The sequence below is a fragment of the Octopus bimaculoides genome, chromosome 2 (genome assembly GCF_001194135.2).
Source record: "Octopus bimaculoides isolate UCB-OBI-ISO-001 chromosome 2, ASM119413v2, whole genome shotgun sequence".
Lineage (NCBI taxonomy): Eukaryota > Metazoa > Mollusca > Cephalopoda > Octopoda > Octopodidae > Octopus > Octopus bimaculoides.
The window spans coordinates 114,833,843-114,848,399 of NC_068982.1; the positions used below are offsets into that span (position 1 = coordinate 114,833,843).

At 32.4% G+C, this 14,557-nt stretch overlaps 1 protein-coding gene across 4 annotated transcripts in view; it reads left to right on the top strand.

The window, feature by feature from the left end:
• LOC106875071 (uncharacterized) overlaps positions 1 to 11,902 on the top strand; it is a 33,560-nt gene extending 21,658 nt beyond the window's left edge. For 2 of the 4 annotated variants that reach the window (XM_014923036.2, XM_052978626.1), the window contains exons 2-3: positions 1,607 to 1,672; positions 1,874 to 11,902. In XM_014923036.2, coding sequence (XP_014778522.1) covers positions 1,887 to 7,661 — 5,775 coding nt within the window. In that variant the 5' untranslated portion in view covers positions 1,607 to 1,672; positions 1,874 to 1,886 and the 3' untranslated portion in view covers positions 7,662 to 11,902. The remainder of the gene's footprint in view (positions 1 to 1,606; positions 1,673 to 1,873) is intronic. The other 2 variants (XM_014923035.2, XM_052978627.1) reach the window with 1 other exon arrangement.
• The last annotated feature ends 2,655 nt before the right edge of the window (positions 11,903 to 14,557 follow it).

The following is a 14,557-nucleotide window of genomic DNA, read 5'->3' on the forward strand; positions in this document are numbered from 1 at the left end:
GTATGTATGTGTATATGAATTCACCTACATTTTGTTTTATATATATATATATATATCCTGCAGGATTTCAGCTACCCCATGAAGAAAAATAATGGAGAAATATACATATCACATATCTAATTCATGATTCTTGAAATATTCAGTTGGTGTGTGTGCATGCACTTGGACCCTCTGCTCAGTTCCTTTCTCAAGATACACATCGTTCTTCACCTCCCCAACTGCAGTACCTCCATACCACTTTAGTTGTTATCCATCACTCATCCATTAACTCTGATCTCCACCCATTCCTTGATCAGCCTTACTTCCTAGTGTGCCACCAGATTACCTCTCCTTCCTCACTTAACAGACATCCCATCTTCCCCATACACCACACCTGTTTTTCTGTGCTTGCAGAGGTTGGATGAGGACGTATGTGAGGCAGAATTTTATAGCCACATGTCCCTCCTGTCAATAATTAGTAATAATTTTATTAATTTTTATAATGCTCCAACATTAACACTCAAACTTTTTGCTGTCCTCTTCATATTTTAAGATCAAATTTCTAATGTTACTATGTATCTTTTTCTCTTTGTCTCTTTGTGAATCCAAGAGTATAAGATATTTTGTAGATTCTCTTCTTGCATGAAATTCTCTTGATTTGTGTCAATGTTTAGGATGTTTTTCAATGTTAAAATGATTTTTAAAAAGATTACAGAAACCATGCCTGTAATTTACAGACAACTTGCCATTACCCTAACTTTAATAATATATTAATTGTAAGGGCGGCAAGCTGCCAGAAGCATTAGCATGCTGGGTGAAATACTTAGTGGTATTTCATTCTTAGTTCAAATTCTGCTGAGGTTGACTTTGCCTTTCATCCATTTCGAGTTGATTAAATAAATACCAGTTACACACTGAGGTCGGTGTAATCGACTTAATCCTTTTGTTTGTCCTCTATGTTTAGCCCCCTGTGGATAATAAAGAAATAAATATATTAATTGTAACAAAAATTATTTTAGAGAGAGAATATCATCAAATAAAAGAAAAAAAACCTATGACTTATTTTGATCATAGTGAGGAGTATTTGTTTTATAAAATAAATTTATATTGAGTCTTATTGAAGGAGATCTTATCTCATGGAACTGCAGAATTTTTTCACAGAAAACTGGTTCCTCAGAGTCTCTGAGAAATACTGTACATTACTTCAGATTCAGATTGGGCAGAAATCTTTATCTTAAATTCCAAAATTCCAAGGTTATCTGATGTTTCACTTGTGTGAAACACCAGATATCTTTGGAATTTTGCTTGCAATGAATTGGTACCCTATCCAAAGTGAGATTTATCTCTCATCTACATCAGCACCATGAAACTGAAGCTAATATTTGACCCCCTAAGGCTTGAAAAGTCTTTACATTTCTTTTTCTGTTCAGTGTTTGATTGAATTGATGAAATTGCAGATTACCAGTAATATACTGAGATCTTCAATGAACTGAGTTCTCTCCCTGTTAAATTTGCAGCTTTGTTTCTGTGTCAGAAATTCATCCCTATCACTTTTTTCTCTCTTACTTTTTCCCTTCATCTTAGTTTATTTCATAATTGTCTATAAATATTTCATATGATTTCACAGATCTCTTCATGGGGAAATTTGTAACTGTCTAGATTTGCAGTTGGTGACTCAATTTAGTTTGATAATGTAAGTATCTAAGTATGATTTACATGCAGAAAGTGTAATTACTCTTTAAAATATTTAAGTTGCAGTGTTTTTTTGCTAACATGGAAAACAAATGTTAAACAATGATGATGTTACCTTCTTATCCTTATTGTACAGACTTATACCATATTTATTCATTTATTTATGTTTTATATCATTTTAATTATTCTCATTATTTTTCAGATATTTATTCATCATGAGTGAAGCATGTGAGTTACCTCCTTCAAAGGGGTCTACCGTCCAAACAAAACCAGACAGTGTAATTGAGCAGATGTTAACCACTGTCCAGGATGGAGAACCTGAAGAAAAGCACTGCCTCAGTTATGAGTGTGATATCATATTGGAATGTAAAGTCTGTAGAAATTTGTTTCGTGTTATGCAAAGCTTCCTCAATCACAAAAAAGTCAACTGCCTTCAGTATCTCATTAGCTTTGATGTTCCTGTACCGACAAAAGAAAAAGAAATTGACAAAACTACCAGTGAAAATTCTAGACCAATCACTAAGGAAAAGTCTGATGAAATTCCTTCAACTAAAGAACCATCACCAGACAAGACAATATCCAAGACTGTTCCAAAATCAAAAGGTAAAGCAGAATCTTCTGAAACCAGTCAAGTAAAATCTTCTGAAACCAGTCAAGTAAAATCTTCTGAAACCAGTCAAGTAAAATCTTCTGAAACCAGTCAAGTAAAATCTTCTGAAACCAGTCAAGTAAAATCTTCTGCAGTGTCACCTAAAGAAGTAATACCTGTTGAAAATAACGATCCTATGAAACTGAGGAATTCCCGTAAAAGAGATGTACAGCAAAAGGAAAGTATTGTTTCAAAGAAAGACAACAAAGACATCGTTTCTCAAAAACAAGACAGTAGCCATAAAAAGGAGAGCAGTTCTCAAAAGAAAAATGTCAGTGTCCACAAGAAAGATAGTACCAGTGATAAAAGAGATAGTTCTACAACAAAACGCCAAAGTCTATCAGAACAGAAAGACACAACATCACAGAAAAGAAATAGCAGCAGTCATAGACGGGACAGCACTCCACAGAAAAGAGATAGTAGCAGCCATAGAAGAGAAAGTTCTTCTCACAGGAGAGATAGCTCTGCTCATAAAAGAGATAGCTCTGTTCATAAGAGAGATAGCTCATCTGAAAAGAGAGAGATAACTCATAGGAAAGATCTGTCTTCAGAAAAGCGAGAAACATCCCAACATCGAAGGGAAAGAAGGGAAAGTATTTCTGCAAAAGAAAAACAAAGTAGCTCTTCTGAGAAAAGTACTCCTCACAAAAGAGAACCTGAAAAACGGGGAAGTTTAACCACAAAGAAAGATAGTTCAGATAAAAAAAGGCATGCTCCTCCTAGAAAAGTAAATACTAATTTGAAAGATGGCCATGAAAAAATGGATGTTAGTAATAATGAAACTTCTGGTGGCATTGAAAAAATGGATGTCACTGTTGAAACAAGATCAGTTGTAGCAAAGAATCTAACTAACCAGAAAGGGAGTTCTCTTGGAAAAATGGAAATAGATGACAAGAATGAAGCTAGCACAGTGAAGCAAAAAGATACTCTTGTACAAAACAATGCAACTGTTCAGAAAAAAGATACAGTGGCTGAGAAAAATGTTTCCACCAAGAAAAATGATGTTGCTACTCAACAGAACAAAGATGGTGGTCAGGTAAAGGAAACAATATCTGAAAAAAGTGTTGCTGCTACCATTGAGAACAGGAACACTGTTTCTGATAAAACAGATACAACTTCTCAGAAAGATGCTGTTAATTTAAATAAAGAAAATAATGTTGCTAAGAATGAAGAGTCTCAAGAGAAAAGTGCCATTATTACTAGGAAAAAAGATTCTATACCTGAAAAAAAAGATTCTATACCTGAAAAAAAAGTTATGGCTACTGAGACAAAATCTCCCAGTTTTCATGAAAAACCTTTTGCGATTGGAAAAAAAGTTGTCATTGTTGAAAAGAAGACTGTTGCTACTGAGACAAAACAGACTTCAAATCAAGAAAAAGTGGTTGTTGCTGAGAAAAATGATAGCAGTGTTCAGAAGAAAGATATGGCAACAGAGACAAGATCTGTTCAAAAAAAAGAAAGTAATGTTGAGAAGAAAGACATGGCAACAGAGACAAAATCTGTTGAGAAGAAAGATAGCTGTGTTCAAAAGAAAGACATGGCAACAGAGACAAAATCAGTTGAGAAAAAAGATAGTGGTGTTGAGAAGAAAGACATGGCAACAGAGACAAAATCTGTTCAGAAAAAAGATAGTGGTGTTGAGAAAAAAGACATGGCAATAGGGACAAGATCTGTTGAGAAAAAAGACAGTAGTATTCAAAAGAAAGACATGGCAACAGAAACTAAATCTGTTGATAAAAAAGATAGCAGTGTTCTGAAGAAAGACATGGCAACAGAGACAAAGTCTGTTGAGAAGAAAGATAGCAGTGTTCAGAAGAAAGACATGGCAACAGAGACAAAGTCTGTTGAGAAGAAAGATAGCAGTGTTCAGAAGAAAGACATGGCCACTGAGACAAGATCTGTTGAGAAAAAGGATAGTGGCATTCAAAAGAAAGACATGGCAACAGAAACTAAATCTGTTGAGAGAAAACAAAGCAGTGTTCAAAAAAAAGACATGGCAACTGAAACAAAAGACAGTCACTTAATAATAGATGGTAAAAAAGTACTTCTTTTGACAAAAGAGACTGGTGCGCAAGGAAATAATGTTGTTGGGGAAAAGGAAGTATCTGCTGGAAAATCAAAAGAAAACAATGAGGTTCTTCCTAAAATATCTACCAACTCTGAAATGACAACTGAGCAAGTTGCAGCTGTAAACATTGCTTCTACTGCCAATCAGACAGAGCCAAGTGATAAAAAACTGGCTACAACTCAAAAAGAACTTGTTGAAAATAAAGATGCAGATAAGAAAATTGGATTGAATCAAGATTCAAATTCCAAAGTGCTTAATGAACCCCAAAATATTAGCATTCCAAACACATCGGAATTAAAGGATGTTAATGAAGACAATAAGAATGATGCTTCAGATAAGCTGAATCCTTTAATTGCTGGTGTTTTGGATGCTTATCAGCGCTTCAAGGATAAGACACAATCCCAACCAAAAGTAGAGGATCCAGCAAGCAAGGCAAATGAATTAGACATTATCCCAGATGCTAATGACAAAAATAACCGATCTGAAAAAAAAGCTGAAGAACCTAGTGCAACTGAGAAGGATGCTGCTGCCGATAAGTCAAAACCTTCTGGAGAGCTGGATCTGGACAATAAAGATCTGAATGATCCAGAGAGATATGAGTTAAGAAACAGATTGCGTTGTCCAGATTGTGGTCTCGAGCTGACCAATATGACTAAGCTTGCTAATCATATGTCCAAGCATTTGGCAGAATCAAAAGGACATTTTGTCTGCCCTATTTGCCAAAAGGAAACTCGCCTTGAATCATTTTCTGATCTTATTTTGCATTTAAGAGACCCACATTTCCTCAAAGATAAGCAGCTACTTCCTATGTGGAGGAATTTAATGAAGAATTGCTGGGTTGATGAACAAGATATGTCTGCTTCATTCCCTGTCATTGAAGCTGTCAAACGATCTGAGCGAAGCAATGAGGAAGCAGTGCCTGAAAAGAACTATAAATGTCCTTATTGCAGAAGGAAACCTAAGATTCTTCGATATTTTTCAGGCCTCATTGGCCATTTACGCTCAGCTCATGGCCTGAAACGTCATCAAATACAAAAGATACAAACAAAACTTCGCAAAACATCTGTGGTTGAAGTGGTGCACAAAAAAGAAATCGAGAGTACACGGCGCATGCTTTTTAAGTGCTCTTTCTGTTCTAAAACATTCAGAAAAAAGGCCACTATCAAACTTCATGTGAAGACATGTAAGAAACGAACTGTAGTTTCTGTAAAAGAAACTAAAAACAAAAAACCTCGAGGTAGACCAAAAACCTTCACCAAAATTGTGTCATATAAAAGTAAAAAAGATCACAATCTTGGAGAGCGTTCTAACATTGGTCCTATGGCAGCAAGTAATAGTGAGCTGTTGAGTGATAACAGACCAGTTCCTCTGACCACTCCTTCTTTGCATTCTAACTATATTGAATCACAGAGTGCTGCAAGCAGAGACATGGAACATTGCGTTGATGTTAATTTAATACAGCCTGTAAAGCTAGAAACTTTCTGGGTTTCAAAAACACCTGGAAAACCCTCTGAATGTGTTAAGTCAACTGTCACTAATTTAGAAAAACTGTGCCAGACACCAAGCAAAATTTTCAAATCAGAGCTTACAAAAATTGGTAATTTTCAGTGTTATTCTTGTAAAAGGTACTACTCAGTCCGGCAACATTTTGAACGGCATGTTCAGTTATGTACACAAAATCGTAAGATTGAAGAAATATCTGACTTTCAGGCTCTCCGTTGTCTGGAATGTAATCAATCATTTTCTTACTTACAACATCTTAAAAGACATGCAGCTAAGCATTTAGGCTTAGACCGATTTAGATGTAAGTTATGTAATTATTCAAGTTACTATTGGTCTGACACAAAATGTCATTTGACTTCTCACAAAGATATTGATTTTCGCTCTCCAGAATATTACATTGTTAGTGTGTCTTCATCTGAATATACCTCTCCTCAAGAAATGTCCAATTACTATGGATACCAGGGGAAAAAAATTGATCGTTCCCAGACAGTACTGAAGCGCCGTCATGAACCTAGCCAAACCAGCAGTGGTAGTGGTGTTGTTAAGACACTTGTTCTTACTGAACAAGATGGTATGCTTAAAGTTGTCAGTGATCCTAACCAAATTGCCAAGATGGTTGGCCAACAAGGCTCACCACCCTTGAAAAGGTTACGAATAGCCACCGACGTTACTCAATCTCCTGCAATTATGAAAGCTTTACCTGAAATACAAAAAGCAATTATGACACCTAGTTCTGAAAAAAGAGAATCTACATTACTGACAAAAAATCTTCCCTCCCCAACATTATCAGATCCAACTCCTTCTGCAGAGCAGTTTGAACCTGCAACTGATCCTGACAAACAGCACCAGTCCTGGGTTCGTAAACCTCTGAAGGACCCTGATGCTCAACCTTTCACTTGGGATGATGATGAAGAGGAAGAGACTATAATAGAGAGCACTCCAGTAAAAGCCAGTAATAATAGTAACACTACTAGTAGTACCTCTGATAGCAAAGATGATACCAATAAGTTGTTATCTACTGATAATTTGAAAAAATCCCCAAATTCTAACAACACTCCATCTGTTGACGAGACATTAAAAGCAGTTAGTACTATTGCTGTTACAGAGGAAAAACCCATACCTGACCAGTTTTCTGAACCACCGAAACTGAAGAAAGAAATTCCTGTGGAAACTGTTCGATGTACTGTTAGAGACATCAAGATGGAAGACAATCTTCAGATGCCAAGCATTTCAGGACCTGAAGTTGCTGTCAACTCATCTTCAGTTGCATCTGATACAGTGATGACTGTGATGTTTAATGAAAATAATGATATGATCCTTGTATCACCAAATCCTAGCAATTCTAATTCATCAAGCCAAGGATCCACTCCTCATAAAGAATTTTTCAGAGTTTCTCACCCAGTTTTGTCACAAGTGATTTCATCATCACAATCATCGTCATCACATTCATCTTATATTTCAACATCACATTCGAAGCCCACTGTGTCTTCAGTTATGTCGAAAACATCAACAAAGCCATTGAACAAGCCAAAAACCATGTGGGACATGCAGCATAAAAATGCACTCCGGCGCCTTCCCACACGGGGCTTGGTCTCCAATTCAACCTTATCATTTCCTTCAGCATCAAGGCGGGTAACTAAAGTGCCAGATCCTTTACCTACCCCAGTTACTGCTACCACATTTGTAAGTGTTACAACAGAATCCAATTCTACATCAGTGAACACATCAACAACTTCATCACAATCACAGTCAATACCAACTACAAAGTGAAATAAACAAAAGACATTTCTTAAGAAGTAAAAGAAGAAAATCTCAAAACATAGAGGAAAAATAAATCAAGCTGTTTATTAAAGTAACTCGAGTATGAAGGAGAAAAGACAATATTTTCTTTCTTTAAAATCTGATCACCAGCCATTAAAATGCTTTGTTTCCTTTAAACTGTTGTTGGTAAAATTCAGAACTAGATTGAAGTGTTGAATAATTATGTGTGTGAGTGTGTATAATATGATAGAAACATACATACGCACGGATTTATGTATATGTGTATGCATATATGTGTATATATATATATATATATATATATATACATATACACACACACACAGATATGCATATATGTGTATATATATATACACATATATATATATGTATACATATGCATATGTATGTATATATATATATATATATATATATATATATATATACACATACATAGATGCACACATATTCAGATAATCACCCAGACATACATATAACAAATTTTTATATGAATAGTTATCACTCCATTAAGATTATAAATTAAAACATTCAGCAACAAGAGAAAGAAAAACAAAATACAATTCCTCAATAAAACTGTACTATAATATTCAATATCGGAAGAGGTTGAACAAAGTAAAAAAGACTTTATTTATCTGTCAAATTATGAGTAGTAGTAATCATCTGTTTGAAACATTTAAGCAGTGTCATTGGTTATTCATTTCTCATTTGGGGAAGAAAAAAAATCACTCACGCACATGCACACACAGACACACACATGCAATACATACAAGGGAAACAACAACAACATCCAAACAAACAAAAATGAAAGAGTTACTCTTAGTATTCATAAATGACAAATCTGAGAAGAAAGGGTTTTTGAAAGAAAATCAGAAAAGCGTAGCCTTAGTGATTCCTACATTACAGTAGCATTTTTTTTTTAATTGAAAATTATTCCACTCCTAAATATCATAGCATTTGTATACATATACATATATGTGTATGTATGTGTGTGTCTGTGTATACATGATACATTCACACGCACAAATAATGTGTATTAGTGTGTAAATATACAAATGCATTATATATATATATATATATATATATATATATATATATATATATATATACATACATATAAAATGTATAGTGTTGGCTGTGTATGTGTGATGAAATGAGTGCATATTTACAAATAATATCTGTACATGACAAATAGATCACAATAATGCTAATAATAACAATTCATCTAATAACATACTTCATGTTTATTTAGGAGGGTCATAAGTGTATGCATGTAAAATATATATATATAAACATAATGTATGTGTATATTTTATTTATATGCACTTTAAGTCTGCAAATCGTTTTAACACAAAGGTTATATATAAATGATGATTTTCTTAAACCCAGTCTGTGTCCTCTTCATTCTTTTTTCTCAGTTACTATCTCTACCAACCAGTCTTTAGATAAAAGACTATGGGGATGTATATGTACTATAAATTTTCCTTGTGCTAAGCACCAGGAATTATTGTGTGTGTGTGCGTGTATATATATATATATATATATATATATATATAACACACGTGTGTATGTGTGTGAGGGTGTGCACTCTCCATTTGAAATACTGATTTTCTTAATAGCACATTTAGTAAACCATATAAAGTGGTTCATCTCTTTGAATGCTTGTTTGCTGGACCATTGTGGAAAAATTTCTATCATTTTGCAATTACAGTAATAAGAGAGTTGTGGTTGCTTTTCAGAGCTAAAATATATGTTTTATTTCTCTACTTCTGGTTTGTTTTCTTTTCTAATATATCTGTCTTAAAAATATTTATTGGATAATCTTGTCAGGGCAATCAAAATTATTTAACAAATTGCATCAAATGCATCTGAGGTTTTGTTTCTCCTTTTATACTATAGCAAGCCACAGCAAAATTTGATTTGATATACTACCAACATGTCATATTTAAGGATTATGACGTAAAAATTGGAAATTAGATTAGAAAAAATACTTACAAAAAAGGATTTGCTGAAATTATGCATTACTTCTGCCACACACTTACACATTAAGTTTCCAAACAATCTTCTAAAATATTTCTTTTTTATTTCTATTGAATAATTTAGTAGCTGTTTCTCTTTCTTGAGTAGAAGCTATTCAATGATCCTTTATTCATTATGATCTGATTTTATTAAGATAAATAGTTGTAGCGTATTACTCTAACTAGATTTGCAAAGATTTCATTTATTTAATTTCTTACTTCAAATTAGTATATAATATAATTCAGTCTTGGATTACGACTATGGATATAGATTTAAAAAATAAAGAATTCTATAGCTTAGCTTTGGTGGGTAGGGGTAGATGAAATCAATTGTTTTAACTTACTTCAGTTCATGATAGTGAGTATTCTGAAGGAGGACTTTTATGAATACATCTCAGATGTGAGAGCAATAGTCCAAGGTTATATTAAAAGTTACTCAAATATTTGTCATGTTTTTGTCTCAACAAAGAACAGATCATCCAAGGACTCTATTGCTATTAAAAAAAATATTGAAATATTTGATAAATGTTCAGATAATCTCCTGACATGGAAAATTGGTTTGGTAATTTGGCCTGCCACTCTGATTGGTTGTGTATTCAAATCCATTGCAGGTATTCTATTAGCTATTGGAGAAGACTACTTCATTCCATGTGCCTCAGTTCACCTAGTTGTTGGGAGAAATTATAAGAACATCTAAGAAAGTTTCCTGTGACATTTTGTCCAGGGGAAGATTTGTTTTTCTTTTCACTTAATGCTACAAAAACTGATGTTAAGTAGCAGCATATAAATTCCTGGAGTTTATGAATGGATTAACTATTTTAACATTACTTATTATAACAAATATGTATTTCTTTAAATGTAAACATATTTAATGAATTTGAAATACTACAACATTATAAGAATTGTTTAACTTTGACAAAAGGGCATTAAGGGAAACATTAGTACAGCTATCTTTGTTACCTTTAAAATATATACTTATAGTGCTGGCAAAGATAAATTAAATGAATATTTTTTCATTGTGAAAAGGAATATCAGAGGTTATTTCCTTTCTTAGTTTTTGTTAGTGTAAATTACAAGCAACTACAAAGAGTCTCTTGAATGTATTTATTAGATAGTTAACCATTCTCCTGATTTGTTTCTTTCAACAGCAAATGAAGAGTTAGGATTATAAATGACTGTGTGAAAGTTGAGTTGAGCCACGAATACATCAATACATTTAACAGAGTGCCTTATGTTTACTTTTGTGCTTGCATATTTGTTTATATGATTACGTGCATGTGTGTGTTGTATCTGAATTTTCAGAACTAAACATAGTATTTGGGAAATAAATATGTCATGTTTGTTTTAAAATCATTTCCTTAGATAAACTAATTTGCTTACAAGAAAATATCTCTTTTGTGTAAATCTTGATACTTCAAAATTTCCTGTGACAGAGATTTGCAAATGAATTTGCCACCTTTTCACATGTGGCAAAAAATACCCTACAAACTGAATTATGCCTTATATGTCATTAGCTTATATCTTGTGTGTTCACTGAGAATAAGATCTCATAAATTATTGAATCACTGAGTTTTCCTACTACAGAATTGATGAATGTTTTTTTTTTTTCCTCCTTATTGCTTGTTTAAATATGTTAAATATTTTCGTATCTTAATTACATACTTATTAAATCTGAAGCTTGATAGTGTCACTGGTGGTGAAACTTGCAGTCCAGATGCCAAGCTCTGCAACCAACCAAACGTTTGCAATTGTTATCAAGCTACTCTTTTATAGAGTGTTTGGCAATCAATTACTAGTTAACAGTTAATATTTGTTTCAAACATATAAAAATATATATATATATACATAATAATCTATATTTTTATTGATTAATCGAAAGTACTTTGCTAGAGATGGAATTATGTGATGAAAAAAAAAAATGGGTGGGTTTGTTTTCTTTTATTTTTCAATTTTTTTTTTGTCATAATGTTATTTTAGTCTCCTTTTACAGCTTCCCTCTTCTATGTAAGGCCACTTCCGTTCTTTATGTTAAATGTTAAAATATCCAGTTATTCATTTTGCTTTTGTGATGTATAGTTTTGCATTTGAGATGAACATTACATCAACATTAGATGAATGTTACCTGTTGTTGTGTGCCTCAGAAATGTAACAGAAAAGTAACGTTTTGTGGACTTAAATGTTAACATTCTGTAAAATATTTTTAACCAAAACTATCATCATCATTGTTATTTTTTATTTTTATTTATTTTAATTTTTTTTGATATTGCATTTACACTAGATTTTAGAAAGTAACTTAGATTGGATCATTGATACTGAGCTTCTGCTTTGTGGTTATTTCTTATGAAACAGATAATGCAAATCCAGAAGTATTGATCTTCTGTAATAAAACAAGTAACTTAGCATTGGATTGACCAAAACCTTGTGTAGTTGATGGAAACTGTGTGGAAGCTCATTGGAGAGACTGTTCCTGTTCTTAAATGGCACACTTAATCAGCCATCTAAGATTAAGTGTGCCAATTTTATACCCTCACCTGGCTATTGGGTGACTCAGTTGAATCCATTCCATTTCATGCATTCAGGCCAGGTTTTCTATCTGAGGATAACATCCTGCTACCAGTCTCAGAGACCCCTGCAAAAGTACATGAGCACTATCCTCCCTCCTCTCAATAAGCCATGTACAAATACTTTAATGAAACCCTTATATAGTTTTTCATAACATCAACATTGTTCTGTACTGAACACATTAAATAAAATCATTCAAACAATTGATTTTTTTCTTCCCTCATCTCCATCATTTGGAAAGGGTAAACTGTACAGACTATCATTTGTTGTAATCATGTGATGGTATTAAAAAAATTCCATCAAATTATTTATAAAATCATATATATATATATTATTATATTATATATGTGTTTATTATGTGTATATAAATATATGTATGCCTATAAATATGTATATATGCATATATATGTATATATATATAAATATATGTATGTATATAAATATGTGTTTATATTTATGTGTATATAAATATATGTATGTATATAGATATATATAAATATATATGTATATAAATATGTGTATATACATATATATATGTATGTGTATATATATGTTTGTATATAAATACATGTGTATATGTATATATATAAATTATATATATATATCTATATATATATATAGATAGATAGATATATACAGTGGTGCTATTTAATTTAAGAACACTTGTATACTAATGTTAGAATGGCATTTTTTATGTATTCAAGTTGTAAATTGTGAATTAAGATGTATATCAAAATAAAGAAAATTTCACAAACTTTAATATAGTATACAATTTTACAGCATAACATCAACATATTAATTTTAAATTAAAAATAGAGCTTAATTATCATAATTTATAGTGCCATTTAATTTAAGAACGATTTGTAACATTTCATTTTTTGCTTAAAAAAATTTATTCTGAGATCAAAACAAAACAGTAATAAGCTCACACAATCAGTATTTGTTTGGGTATCCAAAATTACTTAACACAGCTTTGCATCTGCGAAACAGAATTGTTCAGATCATTTATCACTGTTCCTGAGATTTTTTCCCAATTTTAGCTAATAATGTTACAAAAGTCATCCTTAATTTTTGGCTTACTACTTTGCACAGCTCTACCCAAGATCAGCCCAAACGCTTTCGGGCATATAGAAGCATAGTTTTATCCAATATTTCTAGATAGGACTTAGTATCCATAATGCCCTTGATTTGGATTATAGGACCAATGCATTTTTCAGATATGCACCCCCACATCATGCTTAATTGTAGGTTGGATGCATTCTGGATGATATTCTTTACCTATACACCTTCTTACATACTTCCTGCCATCACTGCTGAACAAGTTGAGCTTTGACTCATCCGACTACAACACATTCGACCAATCTGCTGGATTACACTTTTGCAAACTGTATTCGGGCATGTTGATTTTTTTTAAAGAAATGTATGGCTTTTTCCAAGAGACTCTTCCTAGAAGTCCAAATTCTTTGAGATGGCTTTATATGGTGGACACTCCAAGGGTAAGTCCATATTTTTGCCGAATTTCTTTCAAAAATGTCAACAGCAGTCATTTTACATTTTTTTAGGGACAGTCTATCAATGTCTATCCATTCCTGCCGTTGTTTTTCTTGGTTGCCCAGGTTCAGAGCTGTCTTTGTAATCATTAGTTTCTTTACAACAATGGAGAGCATTGTAGACAGTTTTAGAGCATCCAGCTTCATTTAAAATAGTTTCATATGACTATTTCAGCCTACTAAGCGGAACGATCCTCGCTCTGGTTTCTGGTCTTAACTTTTGTCTCTTCCCCATCACAACTATTAACTAACTTAAATATTGTAAATTACTCTACCTTTATATTAGTCAATACGGCAAAAAAAACCCCAAAATATGGGAAATCATTCTTCAATTCAGTGGCAAGGTAAATTACACAAAATAAAGTTTATTTTTAATTTGATATTTATATGCTGGTTTTGATAGGCATCTTAATTCACAATTTACAACTAGAATATATTAAAAAAATGCCATTTTATTATTAGTATACTAGTGTTCTTTAATTAAATGGTGCCACTGTAAATTTATATATAAATGTGAGTATATATGTATATATCTATATATATATATATATATATATATGTCATCATCATGTTTATATATACATATCAAAATATCTGTCAATATAACATGTAACAATTATTCAGTAGCCATTATAAAACTACTGAATAATTGTCACATATTATATTTACAGATAAACTCTTCTTTTTAAACAATATCGAGGTCTCTTTCATTCTTTTGTTGTCTTGCCATTTCTAGCAATATATATATATATATATATAT